The sequence below is a fragment of the Microtus ochrogaster genome, linkage group LG4, assembly GCF_000317375.1.
Source record: "Microtus ochrogaster isolate Prairie Vole_2 linkage group LG4, MicOch1.0, whole genome shotgun sequence".
Classification (NCBI taxonomy): domain Eukaryota; kingdom Metazoa; phylum Chordata; class Mammalia; order Rodentia; family Cricetidae; genus Microtus; species Microtus ochrogaster.
Genome location: NC_022030.1, coordinates 16,024,219 through 16,041,957, shown reverse-complemented (window position 1 = coordinate 16,041,957; position 17,739 = coordinate 16,024,219). Strand labels below are relative to the sequence as shown.

The 17,739-nt window shown below is 39.7% G+C and overlaps 1 protein-coding gene across 1 annotated transcript in view; it reads right to left on the bottom strand.

Moving 5' to 3' along the window:
- Positions 1–17,739, bottom strand: part of Adgb (androglobin) — a 115,497-nt gene that overhangs the window by 4,422 nt on the left and 93,336 nt on the right. Inside the window, exons 28-34 of the mRNA XM_026786396.1 lie at positions 14,137–14,248; positions 13,512–13,541; positions 10,435–10,607; positions 7,757–7,936; positions 6,758–6,869; positions 4,274–4,531; positions 354–444 (exon numbers count right to left, since the gene is read on the bottom strand). Coding sequence (XP_026642197.1) covers positions 354–444; positions 4,274–4,531; positions 6,758–6,869; positions 7,757–7,936; positions 10,435–10,607; positions 13,512–13,541; positions 14,137–14,248 — 956 coding nt within the window. The remainder of the gene's footprint in view (positions 1–353; positions 445–4,273; positions 4,532–6,757; positions 6,870–7,756; positions 7,937–10,434; positions 10,608–13,511; positions 13,542–14,136; positions 14,249–17,739) is intronic.

Genomic DNA, 17,739 nt, shown 5'->3' with positions numbered 1-17,739 from the left:
CAAGAGTGATGACATTCTCAAACAAAAACATGCGCAACAGGCTCTATTAATCCTATTATTAAGTTCTGAAGAAAATGTAACTTCATTAAATAATAGTCGTGGGTAGTATGAGAACTTTATGTAGGTTCAGACTAATTTTTTACAAAAGTCACTTAAATGAGTTGATAATCAATGTAATAAAATATTTGAGAAATATAAGATGAATAATCTTGTAGCTTTAAAGACAAACAAAATGAAGACATATTAAGCATTTAATTTCAACTTTTCAGTTACTTAGCAATTACCAATTGGGGCTATATCTAACATTTTATGAACACACTTGTCTGCATTAATCATTTTTGCTAAAAACTCACCGTACATAATGACTGAAGTCCACAAATTCTAGTGCTTTTCGAATGAGTCGTGGAGACGTTTCCAGAACTGTCTGAGATCGTGGACGGGGTACTGTTGGAAAGCAAACACAGGCTTCCAGAAGTAAATAGCTAAATAGCTATTATATTTCCTTCTGGTTGAAAACAATGCTTTCTGCTAAGAAACAACCCTGTACTTTTGTTATTATTTTTTGAAAAACACTTATGAATTTTAGTTCATATTTATCCTTTTGTGTAAATTTGTCTATAGCTAAGTAAAAGATGTAAAAATATGAATATGTAACATCAGAATAGTAACAAATTCTTTCCTATTTGCAGTTAAATGAGGGAGGAAAATAGCCTCTTATTTAAATTACAAAGTTTCATTGTAAACAAATTAAATGATTCAAAATTGAAAGAGCTTGAAAAAATATCTGAAAATCATGCTGAGCACTATGGGAGTTGGAATTTAAATGTACGTAAGACGTGTTATTACACCTTCCTCTGGATTGAACAATATATAAAATGAATACACTGAAGATCAAAGGACCAACTTTTACTCCATGGACCCACAGGGAGCCACATGAGCAGATTTAATAAAGAATTTTAACCTTTGGATGATAATGACCTTTTGACTTTTCCAGACCACTATGTCTTTAAAATAAAAAGAAAGCATCATTTTCAAGCAAAACAAACAAAAAAACCTACCTCATCTGAAGGATACATGCAATACTTTTAAAATAAATCTAGTAGGTTCTTGGATCACCATAAAAACCCAGTTTTAAGACATTTGCATAATCCAGACCGGTTCCTGTCCTTCTATATTCAGAGTGTCCCTTCCCCCAGAAGCTCTGGCATGCGAGCCATTAGTCTACATTGGTCAACCTAGGTTTGTTTCCTAAACATCTCCTATAAGCAGGAATGAGTTGGGTCACGAGGTAAAATATTGGTAGTTAACCTCTTAAGGGATTTTCAAACCACAGTAAGTTTTTATTTGTTTCTTTCTTTCTTTTGATGTGCTAGCATGCACACGGTGCATGCGCGGAGTTGGGGCAGGGAGCAGAGGATGGCTTTTGGGAGTCAGCTCTCACCTTCAACCTTGGTGAAGAGGGATTTCTCTTATTGCTGCCGCTGTACATCACACTACGGCCAGCTGGCCAGCGAACCTCCAACCCGTTCTATGCCCACCTCCCATCTCCAGCAGCACCAGGAGGACAGACGCATGACACCGCATCTGGCTTTAATGTGGCAGACAGTGAACTCAGATGGTCAGGCTTACATGGCAAGCAGGTACTTTATCTCACTAACCCAACCCTAGCCCTCTACCCAAAGTGACTGTGATTAGGATCGTGATAAAAGTTGTAATTACAAAGAAGAAAATCTTTCCATTTCATTCTCTATGTTTTCAATTCTTATTTCTAAGAGTAGTTTTGGATTCACAGTGTTATTGGAGTTGCTCAGTTTAACCCTTCTCCAATGCATGCACAACTTCCCCCATTGTTGATATTTCCCAAGGGCCACCATCTCCCAAACACCATTGTTTACTTTAGTGTTTACTCTAGGTCGGGAATATTGTACGGGTTTGGATAACTGTATGGAGCCGTGGATTGACATATCGTTGAGAGAGCATTCTCTGACCCAGAAAGGCTCCAGGCACGGCTGCTTTTTCTCCCATTCACCGCCACTCAACTACTGATCCTACTGATGGCTTTCCAGAAAGTAATGGGGTTGTCATTGCAAAGTATGTCGTCTTCTCTGATTGCCTCCTTTGCTTGCCTTTTCTTACTTCATGGGGCATTTCTCAAGTAAGACATAGGTCATATGGATACCAATTCTAGTATTACTGAACAGAAAAAAAAAGTCAAAAAATATCTTTAAGGTCTGGAATAAGACAAGGATGCTTACATTCATCACTTTCATTCAACATAGTCTGCAAGGGCTTACCAGAACAACTGGGCAAGAGGAAGAATAACAAATCTTCCAATATTAGAAAAAAATGTTTACAGACAAAATATACCTATACAGAATTTCTAGAGCTAGAGAATTAGGCCACCAGGCATTCATCCTCATGCATGGATCCGTGAAACCCTGTATGGGTTGCTTAGTTATCACAAGACCAATTTTCTGATTGACAGACTGACTTTGGCCCAGCCTCCCTGAGTTCTTGCCCTTTATTCTGTTTATGTGGCATATCCAATTTAATGATCTTTTGAATTATATTTACATCCTTGGTGTGAATCCAACTTGATCATAGTGAATAATATTTTTAATGTGTTGCTGTATTTGCTTTGTCAGGGCTTTTACAGATTTGTTTTATTTTAAATTGTGTGGTGCATGTGTGTGTGGGGGGGGGGAGGGAAGCATACAGAAGCTTCTTCAACAGGAGGCTTCCACTATGGCTGTCCACCTTACCTTTGGAGACATGGTCACTTGCTGAGTCCGGAGCTCATTGTTTCAGTAGACTCACTGGTCAGTGAACTCAGGGATCCACATGTTTCCAAGCTGCCATGCACGTGAGGGGCAGACCTGAACTCGGGTCCTTCTGCTCCATAGCAAGTACTTAGCTACTGAGCTGTCTCCCAGCCCAGGCCCTCATCATCGCTGTAAGCTGCATGTCCAGAAGCTTGCCTATCTATTTTAGGTCACTGCTGGCAAACAGTTGTTCATAATAATCGCTAACACCACTTTTGTATTTCTCTGCTGTTAATTTTAATGTATTTCTTTCCACATCCTATTTTTGCTTATTTGAGTCCTCCCCCTCCTTTTTAAAGTCAAGTGTAGGTATTCATTCATATTTTGATTTTCAGTCTCTAATTCATTTATTTCTGCTCTGGTTTTTACTTCTTTCCTTCTAAATTTGAGCTGGCTTAGTACTTCAGCTCCATGAGCTGTAGCAATCGTACTTTTTTGAAGGTGGCGTTCATCCTTAAAGACTCCCCTCTTAGCCTTGGCCATGTTTGATGGTTTCACTATGTTATGCTACCATTTTCATTTCTTTGAGAATGGTTTTTATAATAAACATTTGCATTTCCCACTATTTGGATCACATTGGTATTTGTGAAAGCAGGAGATAATACATTTTTCTTACACAGCTCCTTTTCCTCAGCCACCATTTGTACTATTATTGGCACGTTGCTTTTGTGTCAGAAGCCAACCAGTACAGTTTTCCAATTACTTTCAAATCAATTAAAAATTTGGAAATAGGATTCTGATTTCTTCAAACATATACCTACATAATGAGCTTTTCTTGTGGATCTGAATTACTTTCTGGGGTCATTTTATCTTAATCCAGATACTTATTTTAAACCATCTGTTCTAGACTCACAGCTATTGGTGTTTGTCTTCAGGAAGATGTACCTATTTTTCCTTAATCACTTCCTCTTTTTTTAAGTGTGCTTTTTTTTCAGTGCTTTAAATTGAACTTAGAACTTCGCATGTGCTAGGCAAGAGTTCTACCACTAAACTATAACTGTACTCCCATTTTGACTTAAGATTTTAGCAATGGTTTTTTTTTTTTTGGTTTTTCGAGACAGGGTTTCTCTGTGGCTTTGGAGCCTGTCCTGGAACTTGCTCTGTAGACCAGGCTGGTCTCGAACTCACAGAGATCCGCCTGCCTCTGCCTCCCGAGTGCTGGGATTAAAGGCGTGCGCCACCATCGCCCGGCTTAGCAATGGTTTTTACTGGATAAAGAATTCTTAGTCAATAGTATTTTTTCTAATTCCAGCATTTACTATAGGTCTTGCTACGATGAGAGAACTCTAGATTAATATCCCAGGGAGCCATGCTGCGGTGCCAACTGTGACAGATGCACTTTTTTTTTTCTATTTTGGGAGCCCCAGTTTCACATGTGTGTTATAATCTGTGTATACTGCTGTTTCAAAGTCAAGTGTCCATCTTACCTTACCAGCCAGATCAGAACTCACCAACAGTCTCCTTAGGTGCACTCTGCTCTTTCTCTTCCTTCCCTGTTACAGATGTTTTGCTATCACTGCCTGTAGACTTTGACAGATCCTTGATGCTCTTGGACAGCTGCCACTTCTTCCAAAGCAAACCTCCTCCTGTAGGTGCTGCAGGTGGTGGCACTTCTTTGATGTCTTCTTTCTTCAACGGTGCACTTCCTGCTGCATGTGGTGGCACTTCTTTGGTGTCTGCGTCTTTCCCAGCACCTCCTGCTACTTCTCCTATAGCATAATGTATACGTTCCTGAAAAAGAATAACTTGCACTCCACGAAGTCACTTGCAAAACAAATCTAACAAGGCTTGTTTCTAGGAGCTCAGATTTGGAGGACACAATTTCATAGCTTTGCAGTGTCTAACTTGCAGCATCAGGATGTCAAAGCATGATATGACTAGTGTAGGCATGAGTGTATGGTGAGCCTGGCAACCTCTTGGAATATGAAAGCCACATACAATCAGAAGCTTTTAGAAACTGGGACAATATTGACAGAAGTGAGGTTTTAAGTATTGGAACCACTGTACATAGGCAAGGCACTTCTCTTTGGGAAGGAACTAGTAAGACTTGGCATTAAATTTTCTTAAAATAAAACTGAAGGGGGTTCTTACTTGTGAAGATCCTAAAGCTAGGAGGATTTTCCTTAGTAGTGATTCTAACAGTGACTTCTAGGCCATGAAGAAACCGTAATAACCAACCCTGAATTTCATGCTAACCATGCACTCTTCTCCTATTTATTCATCCATTGTAGGTGATTTACTTTGCATTATATTCTAATTTGAATGAAATGCAGTGTTTGGGATGTGAATTGCTTCTGCCTCCATATAAGTTTAGAGCAGTGGTACTTGGATATAGTTGGGCATGTATGAGAAGACAAATGTTTCAAAGGAGGGCCAGGTCTGCATGCTTGCAGGGTCTCTTGTTTCTCATGAATGTAGAAATATTATTGAGATTTTTCTCTACCTTGGAGATCAAGAAGTACATCAATTAGTTGGTGTATAAATGCCAAATAAAATATAATTTGTCTTCTGTATCACTGGGCTTTGTATCCATGGATTTAGTCAAGTAATCACTAATCAAGAATTTGTTAAGGCAGGACTGGAGAAATGGCTCAGTGTTTAAGAGCACTAGGTGCTTTTCTAAAAGACCCATATTTGAATTCCAGCACCCATATGGCAACTGGCTATAGCTCTAGTTTCAGGAGATCTGATGATGTCTTCTGGCCTCCTTGAACACCAGACACACGTGTGGTATGTAAACATACATGCAGCAGAAAACACACATACATAACATAAAAAACATAAAAATTAATGAATTAATACATCATTTTAAACATATATGGTTAAAGGATGACAGATGCCCACGAGGGTAAAGTAATGCTTGCTATGTAAGTCTAGTGATCTGAGTTCAACTCCTGGGGTCCATGTAGAGGAGAAAACTGACTAGCAAAGTTGTCCGCCCTCTATATGTGTAGTATGGCGACCATCCTTACAGCATGCGCATGCACATGCACAAACACATAGCATAATAAGTACGAAACAATTTGAAATACGTAGTTGAAAATGTTATTTTGTTATCTACTGCATAGTTAGTTCTATGTTAGTTTTACTGGTGATGAACATACACATACACATAAATATATATACACATACATATACACATTGTTTGCCTTTATATTCTCTAAATGATATAGCATAACAACTACTTATAAGCACTTAGATTGAATTATGATTATAAGAATTATGATGATAATTTAAAGCATGCAGGAAAATGTGCATAGATTAAATGCAAAGACATCACCATGTCCTAGAAGGGTCTAGAATGCCTGTGCATTTTGATAGACATTGTAGGTCTTGGGAGTGATAACCTTTGGACACTAGGGTCAAGTGTAATTTAAGAAATGCAAGTTTCCAAGTCATGACAAACGTTCCATATAAGTAGTTATCTTCATTATGATTATCTTATTAATTTTTTTATTCTTCTTAAGAAGGTGCCAAATTTATGGCAGTAACAGGACTGCCTCCGATTCCGCATGACTACCATCACACTGAGTAACCACCTCATTTCATCTCTGCTTCCATCTTTTCCTTATCTTTTTTTTCCTTTTCAAGACAGACTCTCCTGTAGCCCAGGCTGGCCCTGAATCCACTCTATAGCTGAGGGTGAGCACAAACTTCTGAGCCTCCTGTCTTTACCTCCCAAATGCTGGGATTTCAGGTGAGGGCCACCGTACCATATTCTTCAACTTTGCTTAAGTAGGGAAAATTACCTCCACTCATGTGTGGAGAATGGGCATGTGAGTCTTAGAAGAGAAAGTACAAGAGGTTTGATATTCGTGTCCTGATGTGAAGCCCCATGGCCTTTCACCATCCTGAGTACCAGAAACTCTGAAATAATTCCTTGTCACTAAGGAGGCCCTGCCAAATGCCTGGGAAGTTGGGTGGCCTCCACTGACCTTCATCTGTGGTTTTAATTTGAGTCTGGCTTGCAGACAAAGTTTCTTGGCCGGGGACATCAGATGGCTTCTTGATGAACCGGTTGAGGTACTTCAAACGGGCCTGTGCAGCCTGGAAGACAGACATCAGTCAGCCTGTGTGCTCATTGAAAAGCAGCAAGCAGAGCAGACGGAAGCAAGCTGATGTGCTCAGAGAATACAGAAGATTAAAGAGGAAACACAAATAAGGTAGTTTAGACCAGGCCCACTCCTCTCTAACTTGACTAAAATTCAGAGCCCTCTGTGATTTCATCAGTCTGTAGATTACGACAGAGAACAAGCAAGAGAAAGAGCACGACCCACCATGCTAAGCTAATATACAAAGAATGTTATCTTAAATCCAGTTGTTTCAGAATAATTTTTTATCTGCCTCGTTTACCTTGAATTAGGAAAAGGAACACTGCAGGTAAAATATCTGGTTCACTATAACGTGGTGGTTCTCAACCTGTGGATCGCTACCCCTTTGACAAACTCTATCTCCAATAAAATTGCATTATGATTAATAATAGTAGAAAAATTACAGTTATGAAAGTAGCAAAGAAAATAATTTTAAGATTGGGGACCACCACAATGTAAGGAGCCTTACTAAGGGGTCACAGCACTAGGAAGGTTGAGAACCACTTCATAAGAGAAAGGTGACATAGGCACTGAAATTCCACCAGAGGGAAGCACATACTTTTTATTCTAAAGCTGATCCTTGTAGGAAAACACGTTAAACATTGCTTGCTCTCACTTGAGGCTTTTCAGGGCAGCTGTGGCTCCAGCCCTGCTCGGCTATGTAAAAAAGAGGGGGTGGAGGAAGAGCCTCATAGTTTGGCACACCTCATGTCACAATTCAGCTAGTATCTGATCCAATTCCAAATCCCACACCTAAGAGAAATCCCGTGTGGCTGAGACAGGGCTCATGTCTCAGACCACATCTACCTAGGAAGAATAAGAACGGCCTTTCCGGCACGTGACCTTGATAGCCCTTCCTGGTTCAGTGGCCTCCCAAGCTTGCTTCATGGCTCGTATTTCATCCAACCGATCCGTGTCCTTTTTCACATCCACATAGTCTGAGTCACTGTGTTCAGAAACCAGCCTCAAAACCCAGTAGGGCTTGTTTGGATCTTCTTGCTGAGAGTGAGCAGTGGGTATTGGCTAGGGGGAGAAAAAAAGTTTTATAAAAGGAATGCTTTTCTCTTCTAGGGGGGTTCTAGGATTCACTGCCTAAACTGTGATTTCACTGTTAGCTACTTACCGTAGAGACATCCAACCATAATTTGCACAAGACTTATGTAAGAGTGCCCAGTGTTCATTTTCACAGCAACCATAGCAAATAAAGTAAACAGCATGAAGGTTTATCAGCTGGTGAATGACCAACTTACAGCTGTTCCTATGTTGTCTGCTGAACACTGAACAAAAATCAAGACTGTCGTACACCACCATGTGGAAGAATCCTACAGGCATACATTTTAGTAAAATGAATAACACCAAGTAGTTTCGCTTGGGTGAGGTATTTGTTTGACTTCTGTGACAGGCAGAAGTACCATGGTGACTGAAAGCAAGTGGTGAGTTCTCTCTGGCGCTCTGGTACAGGTGTGACAAAATGGGCCTCAATGGCTTCTGAACATAGTATACAACTTTACCTTCAGTTACACGGTGTATATACTTGCGGAAGCCAATGGATTGTATAATTATGACTTGTGCCTTCGGAGTTGAGGCTATGCCTCAGCAGATAAACCATGCTTGCTTCGAAAGGGTGAGGAGTGGCATTCAGAAGCCCAGAGCTCCAATGCTGACTGTTCACAGCAACCCACTTGGAATTCCAGTGCTCAGAGGTAAAAATAGTATCCCCAGAGCAAACTGGCTGGCTAGGGCAGCCATGTCAATGAATTACCAATCCAGCTGAGGGCCCTTGCCTCAATGAACATAGTGGAAAGTGATTGAGGGAGACTCCCAACATTAATCCTGAGCTTCCACAGGCACACGAACATATATGTATCTACACATACGTGCACAAACACACACACACACTCATACGTATCATATGCGCATAAAAGAAAGACAAGTGTTTATGCGCATCACTTTATGCAATCAACTTCAAATTATACAAAGTAAAGTCTAAATTAGGCTGATGGGTGTTGCAGTTTGGTTTTTTTCTTCCTGTTGATGTGAAAAATGCGATGACTGAAAGCACCTTAGAAGAGAAAGGGTTTATTTGGGATGATATTTTGAGGTCCATTACTGGAAGGAAGTCGGGAAGTAGCTCAAGCATAAACTAAAGCAAAAACCACAGAAGAAAGCTGCCTACTGGCTCGTGCTCAGCTCGTTGTCATATATAACCAAGTCTCACTTGCCTAGGGATGGTGCTAACTACAGGGGGCTCGACCCTGCATCAAACATTGAAGAAGACGACTCCTCACAGACATGGCCACAAGTCAATCTGATATAGGCGGTTATTCAACTGACTTCCCACATGACTCTAGGCTGTGTTGGCTTAGACATAAAATCTAGCCAGTTAAGCTTGCGTGCGCTGCCAAACCTGTGGCTCTGAGTTCCAACCCAGGGAAAATGTGGTAGAAAGAGAGAACTGGCTCCCACATTTTGTCCTCTGGCCTCCACATGTGCATCATGGTACCTATGAGTATGTGAACGCGTGCGCACACACACACGCACACACACTGTTTAAAAAATTTTAAATAAAATTTAAATTATAGTTATGGTGACTCATGGTGTCTTCAAAAATTGTAAAGAAGACACTTGATCATTTCTGCCCCTGAGTGCATTCACTACAGATTCACTCTAGAAGTGAGCGCTACTTCAATGACTATAGAAACAATTGCACGGGCTAGAGGGAGCAGAAATAGGTTTTGACTTTTACATATGAAAAGTTCATTCCTGAACAATCAGAGAGGGAGAGAGACCCTTGCTCTCTGCCAAATTCTCTCCAAGAGTTTTTATTTAATAAGCTGGCATGTATGTTGTCCTGTTGATATAATACGTTCCATGACCAAAAGCAACTTGGAAAAAAAAAAAGGATTTTCATAGTTAACTGACTTTGAGTCACCAGGCTCTGGAAGTGGAATCTTCCAGGACCCCAGCAGGCAAGTTGAAGGTTAAAACTGGTGTGCTTGCAGAAAGCAGTGAAGAAGAGTAATAATGTAACTGAAGAAGAGTAATAATGTAACCATCTGAAATAATGTAACTGAGGAAGAGAAGGTTGCAACCATTAAATAGTTTTCACTGAAATTTGGTTTCATTATTACCGAGAAGACCTTGCTTCCTACATGATTTTCTTAGTATTTTAATGAGAACTAAGTCTCAGATGGAAAGTTCTCTCTTACTTTTGAAGCCTAGCGTTTTAGCTTTACTCTTTAAAATGGCTTCAAAAGTGAGGTGATAAAACTTTCCCAGTGTCGAACTTTGACAGATAGAGAACTGTCGAGGCGCTGAGAGATGAATCTGTGGATCCAGCCAAACTTGGGTTCTTCAACAACACCACTAAGAAATAGGATCTTTCAAATGTTAGTGATCTCTCATTTCTGGAGTCTAGGATGGTGAGTTCTCATTTCTTCCTATTGCTGCCTCCCTCTCTGTCCTGGGGGACAGCAAGTGCTACCAGGGTCTGTTCAGTAAGGGAATTGCATCGGACCCACCTGAGATTCAAAGCGAGGTGTTTGCTTTTCCTTGGCCAACTTCTCTTTCTCTGCAGCCTTATCTTTGCCTTTCCGCGTTGTTTTGGAAATCCCTACAGATTTCTGCCCTTCACTGACAGCATGGGAATCTGGGCTTCCTATGGTAGTTAGTTCTTCGTGCTTCTCTACATGAGCTAAAGAGACACGGAAATGGAAAGCAGTGAAAGCCAAAATGATGACAAGGCCATTTCCTGTAGGGACATGGCAAGCATTTTTCATCTAGAGGTTGGATTGCTTTCCTTGTAAGCAAATGAACAAATGTTTCCTAAGAGCCAGACAAAATTTTTTTAATGAAATTAAGATATAATTCATATAGAATAATTCAACATTGGTATATATAGTGTATTTATATAGAAGTTATAAAGAAGATTATGCCACTATCAGACACTAGCCACTGTGTTTGTCTTTTATTTCATACACTGCATATACACAATTCATTCATCTATGCTCTAACCTTGACTATTATTTGCTCTAATCTTTCTATTATTTCCTTCCTTTTGATTAAGGATTAATTTTCTTTTTTCTCTAGCTTTGAAGTTTTTCTTTTTAAAAGATTTTTTTATATGCAGGTGTGTGTGTCTGAGTGTGCGTGCATGTGTGTGACACTTGTGCATATATGTGCCCCAGACATCAGAAGGCATACGATTTTCTAGAGATGGAGTTACAGGTAGTTGTGGGTGGCCATGTAGGTGCTGGAAACTGAATCTTGGTTCTCTGTAAGGGCACTAAGTCTTCTTAGCCCCCGAGCCATCTCTCTAGACCCCATCCTTCAGCTGCTGTTCTTAATGCAGGCAATTATGTTGAGATAATGATGCTTTCTACACATCTGTGAGATCTTCACATCTGTCTCTTATTGGTTTCTAGTTTTCCTCAATTGTGATCAGAGAACATAGCTGCATTATTTCTATTCCTTCCCATCTGTTTAGTCTCAGCTCAACAGATGTAAACTCAGTTTAGACTGTTTAGACTCGTGGCACTGCTTTATCTGTTGGCATCCTCCAGATGTTCTATTGGTCATGAGAAGACCATGTATTCTGGTGCCGCTGAGTGGAGAATTCTGTTCCTAGGAAAGGTTTGTTTGCTGTATTATTCAAGCATTTTATAATCCTACTAATTTTCTGTTTAAATTTCTTTCTACCACGTAAAGTGCAGTATTTGCATTTCCAACTAGCTGTAGAATTAGCAATTTCTTCTTCAATACTAGTTTTGCCTCATGCATTTTATCAGCATTGATGTTAGGTTCATATGTTTATAACGGTTTTATTTTATTAATATGTGATCTCTTTAGCATTATAAAATAACTAACATAACTATTTGGATTCATTTGATTATTATTTGTAATGTGTGTTCCATTCCTCTGTCATAAAACTGTTTGTATATTTTAAATCAAAAGATGCCCTCTTTTATAAATGTATAGAGTTGGATCATGTTTTGTAGTAAAGCACATTTAATTTACATTAAATATAATTACCTAAAAGGGAAGGATTTATGTCTGCTACTTTGAAATTTATTTTACTACATATTTCATATCTTTTTCAGTTTCTCTAGTCTTGTTAGTACATTGCTTTGTTTCAAACCCACACTTAACATCTGCAGCATTTGTCTCGGGTTTTTGCTTGTTTTCTATTCATTCTCATTTTATTTGTGGTGTTTTGGGGTAAGATGATAATTAAAAATCTTTATACAATCAAATCTGGAGTGATACCAATTTAATCTCAATAAAATACAAAGACTTTTGCTCTTATATATTTCTTCTTAATGCTGATAAAAAATGTAAAAATTGCCCATATTCATGCTATGCCCGTTAAATCTGGTTGATTAATTCATATGATGAAGCCATTATCAGGTTGCTTAATTTAGTGTGCAAGACTTGCACTAAGTCTGCATGTGTTGCCAGCATGTTCTCGAAGAAGCTGTGAACTGGAAACCATCCCACTGACTCAACGTTATAAAATGTGTGACCTCATGGGTGTGTGCCTCTAATTAGGAAGCCCTGGAAGACATCAACATACACATCAATGTAGGAAAAGAGTGCTGGGGGACTACCTGTTGACAAGTTGGTCCTGTTCAGCTTCAGGCAGCAGAGTTTAGTTACAGTGCGCCTCCCCATCTCAGGACTTTCCTTTTAGAGGCTTAACTCACATTGCTAATGTCACACTTTGCACACGGGGTTTAAATTATTTATTTGTGAACTGTGTGTTGCTGTCTTACCTTCGATAGCCTAGTGTGTGTGCATACCAATTTCTTCTGTCATTGAGTATATATAAATCTCATTAGATAGTATTTCAGAACATATTTCCCCTACTTGCTAGATTCCCTTATGATTTTAATCAGATTGTTGATGTTTCTCTTTCTCTCTTTCCTCCTCTCTCCCACCTCTTCCCCCCTCTCTCCCATTCTCTCTCCTTCCTTTCCTTTCCCCCTTCCTTTGACATTTCCCTCCTCTCTTCCCCGTCTGAGATTGAACCCAAAGCCTTGCTTGTGCCTAGCTGTGTGATTCACTTACCTGTCTCCACCACTGTCACTCTCTTCTCATGAGCTCTTCTTGGGTATTGTGGCCCCTGTTGCTTGCTATGCATTTGGGATTGATTTGAGCAATAGTAGCATGACTAACTTCATTATATCATTATACAAGACAGATGTAACAAATGATTATAATATGAAAACAAGTCTTAAGAGATTTAGATAACTCATGGACCAGCCCACACAGGCAAACAGAGGGTTTGGGTCTTATTCTTACTTTACTGTAATTCTAAGCTTCCGGGGTTATAATTTAACATTTATTAACGCTATGATTTATCCCTAGAGAACAGGAAGGAAGGTTCAGAGGGATGAAGGGATGGAAGGAGACAAAAGCTTTGCTGAACACAGTAGCATACACAGTATTGTACTGTTTCTCTATTATTTTTACTTATGCATGCAATTGTGAATATTTAATTCACATATAGATTCTTATCATAACACATTTTTGAGACAGTGCTTCACTATGCAACCCTAGATACCTATAGTTATGGAAACTATACTGGCCTTGAACTCACCGAGATCCACATGCCTCTGCCTCCTGGGCGCTGAAATTAAAGATGTATGTCTTAATTTCAGAGTATATCATTACTATTACTCTTTCCTAGCAACAATGGGTAATAGAATTTTATAAACATTAAATTTGTCTGTATATTTCTTGAAACGTTCACAAGTATAATTGGTGCATAAGTTTTGTTGAGTAGACAAAACATGACCTTATAAACATGCAAGGCTATAATGATGAAATATTTTTATTTCTCATAAATTATATGGTAAAAATATTGAAACATAATCAATATAACAAAAATATGAGAGACTATACACTGTGAGCCATAACATTTTATAGTTCTGTGATCAGCATGTAAGATATAAATGGCATGAGTAATATTTAAAGTGTGCAGCTGGAGAGATGTCTTAGTATTAATATTAAAAACATTGGTTGCTGTTGCAGAACAGGGTTCTGTTGCCAGCACCTACATGGAGGCTCACAGACATCTGTAACTCCAGTTTTAGGAGATCTAATACCCTCTTTAGACCTCCACAGGCATTGGGCAAGCACATGGTGTCCTTATATAAATGCAGGCAAAACACACTTACATATAAAATAAAATAAATGTTTTAAAATTATTTAGGGTAACATACCTTTGGTATCAAATTTCTCTAAGTCTTTTAGTGCTTGAACAAACACCTGCTGCGTTTCTGTGAGAGGCCAGCTGTTAAACATCACCAAGCACTGTATGATGTACTTGTAGCACTGTGAAAGGGAGGGCAATGAGTCAGGACAACCAAAAAACCCCATACAGTACGCGCACTGAAAGACGGATTAGGTCAAGCTTATAATGTGTCATTTTATAAATCATACAATCATAGGTTAACTAAATGATACATGTTTGCCACCACCTTCTGTTGTGGTTTGGGTAAGAATGGTCCCCATAGGCTCATATGTGTGAATGCTTGGGGCCAAGCTGGTAGAATTGTTTTGGAAAGGATTAGGAAGTGCAGCTTGCTAGAGGAGGTGTGTCCTTTTTTTAAAAAAATATTTATTTATTATGTATACAATATTCTGTCTGTGTGTATGCCTGCAGGCCAGAGGAGGGCACTAGACCCCATTATAGATGGCTGAGAGCAGGCAATGCTCTTAACCTCTGAGCCATCTCTCCAGCCCAGGAGGTGTGTCCTTGAGGGTGGGTTTTGAACTTTCAAAAGCCCATGCCAGGCCCAATCTCTCTGCCTCCAAGTTGCAGAGAAGATGTTAGTTCTTACATCCCTCCAGTGCCATGCCTGCCTTCGGCCATGCTCCCCACCATGGTGGTCATAGTCTCACACTCTGAGTGTGTAAGTGAGTCCCCAGTTAAATGCTTCCTTTTATAGGTTGCCTTGGTCATGGTGTCTCTTCATAGCAACAATACAGTAGCAAAGACAACCTCTAACACACAGTGAAAATGCATTTAACATCCCACCCCGGCCACTGCCTGTCATCCACATTTCTAGCTGTTAAGCAATGCGATGGCATAAAGTAAAATCTCATCTCTGTGACATTCCATGCTTTCTTATATTATTGCAGAGTCTGAAAGGACCTTTCCAGCGAGGTTGGCTTCTAAGGCTCTCTTTCCTTTGTACTCAAGTTATAAAGCCAGTGTCCTGCATCATCTGTTATTATATTTATGGATTAAAATTTCCTACTTACATCTGCAGTGTATCTGGAATCCACCTTTATTTATAGCGTTAGCTGTGGTGAAGGAGAAGCAAGTTCCCTAGTCTCTAATAGGTTACCTTTTCTCCTTTAACTAATGGTTTCACCTCTTTTTTTTAAATCAATGTTTCTTTTTATGATGGCTAGTTTTATGTTAATTGTGAAGAGCTCTAGCAGGCCTGAGCATGACAAACAGGGCACCGAAAGGTTTTGCCTTTTAACCCTTCTCCCCCATGCTGAATTGTTAGATTATATTCCTAAAGCTAGTCACCAAGGTCTCTTCCCTTATTTGGCCATTGACTTATTCCTGAGACTGAACAGCCAGACACAACTCTCAAAACACCAAGTTCCAGCAATCCAAATTCATTATTTTGACTAACCTAATTAAAATACCAATCAGAACTTATCAACACATCCTAACTCCCTCTAACACAGACCTCTCCCTTTTTCCTCTAACACTTGAAAAGCTATTTGCTGCTATTTCTGCCCAATTCAGGACTCAGACTCAGCCATCTTGTCTCTGCCCTGCTTAATAAAGGACCTCTTCGTGTTTTGTTTGTGCTTGGAAATCAGTGTTTTGGTGATGTGTGTGCCTAATCTGGAGTCCAGAGGAAAGAACCTCATGATGCATAGGTATTTTCAAACTGGGCACAGGGCAAGAGTCATGTGAGAGATGGGAGCCTCAGGTAAGAAAATGCCTCCATAAAAGTCAAGCTGCAGGCAAGACTGTTGTGCATTATCTTAAGTCTTAGTTGGTGATTGATGTGGGAGGGCCCATTCCACTGTGGGTGGAGCTACCCCTGGGCTGGTGGTCTTGATTCTATGAGAAAGCAGGTTAAGCATAAGCCAGCAGGGCACATGCTACTTAGCAATGAAAACTTTGAAGTTATTATAATTGTAATTTTATTGCTTTATCGCTTTATTCAGATTATTATTTTCTAATGAATGAGTTTGGCCAAACTCCTTTCTCACGCCCACCATTCCTTATTTACCCCCTGCCCCAGTGTCTAACTGCAAGCACAGACTTGTCCGCACTACTCAGTGGCTGTGAAATCCTGTGCCGTTTCCAGTGTTTGTACATTCATGCCTTCTGTGTTTTTCTTGGTCTTACGAGTAGCATACATACTTTAGAATTGTAAAATGTGAAACTAGTGAATTTGTTTGCATGTTTCTTGGTTTATTTCTTCATCCTTCTCAGAACCTTGTCTCCTCTTCAGTGAGCTATTATTCAGCTCATTTCTACCTCTCATCGCATTAGCTCGGCTCACGTTTCAGAGCATCCATGCCTCACTGATTAACTGAAGTAAATATTTCACTGAACGCACATTGGTGTTGCTGACAAAGCATAATTTTTAGAGTTTTTGTTAAAACTCATTGAGTTATCTATGTTTCATAAATTCTTAGTAGCTATTCTTTTGAAGTAAAAGATTATTTAGCTTATCATGTTTCCACACTTAGGGCTTTTGAACTATTTATTATTAATAATGTATTTGCTATTAAATTATGCTAATACTACATATTTATGTCTGTATCTAAAAGCATTGACTTTTATTGAAGTACTCATTAATTTTTTATCACAAAATATTTATCTTTTTACAAATAACTACTTTAGTTTTATACATGTGTGCAAATGAGTGCAGGTGGCCTGCCGGGCAAGAGAGGATTCAGTCTCTGAAGCTGGGCTTCTGCATAGGTGCTGGAAACCAAACTTGTGTCCTTTGCCAGAGCAACAAGCATTCTAAACCACAAACTATCTCTCCAGCCCCAAACACATCTTTTAAAATATTCTCAGTGAAGTGGGGAGATGGCTGAGTGAGTAAGGTACTTCTGAAAGTGCACAGACCTGAGTTCAAATTTCAAGAATGCTTCTAAAGCTGGGTGTGGTGGCTGTGCTGTAACCCTAGTGCTCCTGTGGCAAGGAGCCTGAGGCAGAAGACTGCCTAGATGTCTGGGCTAGCTAACACAAGCATGAGCAGTAGTAAACAACAATGAGACCCTGCTACAAATAAGTTAGAAGGCAGGGAGCCCAACCAGAGGTTGTCCTCTGGCTTTCTGTGGTGCGCTTTGACACATGAGCATGGGAATACTCACACACGGGGTGCTCAGAGGCACATACAGAGAAGTAGTAAAATATCCTGGGTATACCAAGACAATGAGACGTCTCAAATCCCCAGATATGATTCTAACTTTGCTCCTCAGCTGCACTGTTTTCCAGGAGGCCTGCATCGAATGTTTCAATTGGATCACTGACTGACTCACCTTCTCCCTAACAGCCTTCATTCTCTTCTCAGCTGGGCAGTCGGGTGTCCACGATAATTAAGACCCCAACCACTTGATTCATTCTTCTTTTTAGCTGGCCATCTGCCTGTAATGATGTCTATGTCATGTGACCTTGGACATCATTCCTGCTTATATTTTGTGCTAGATTAGTCCCTGGGTTTTTTTTTTTTGCATATATTTGGTCACTCCATGTAACTGTGCATGTGTATCAGGTGCACTTGAATGTGGTTTTCTCACTCTGTGTGCCTGTGCACGTGTGTCAGGTACACTTG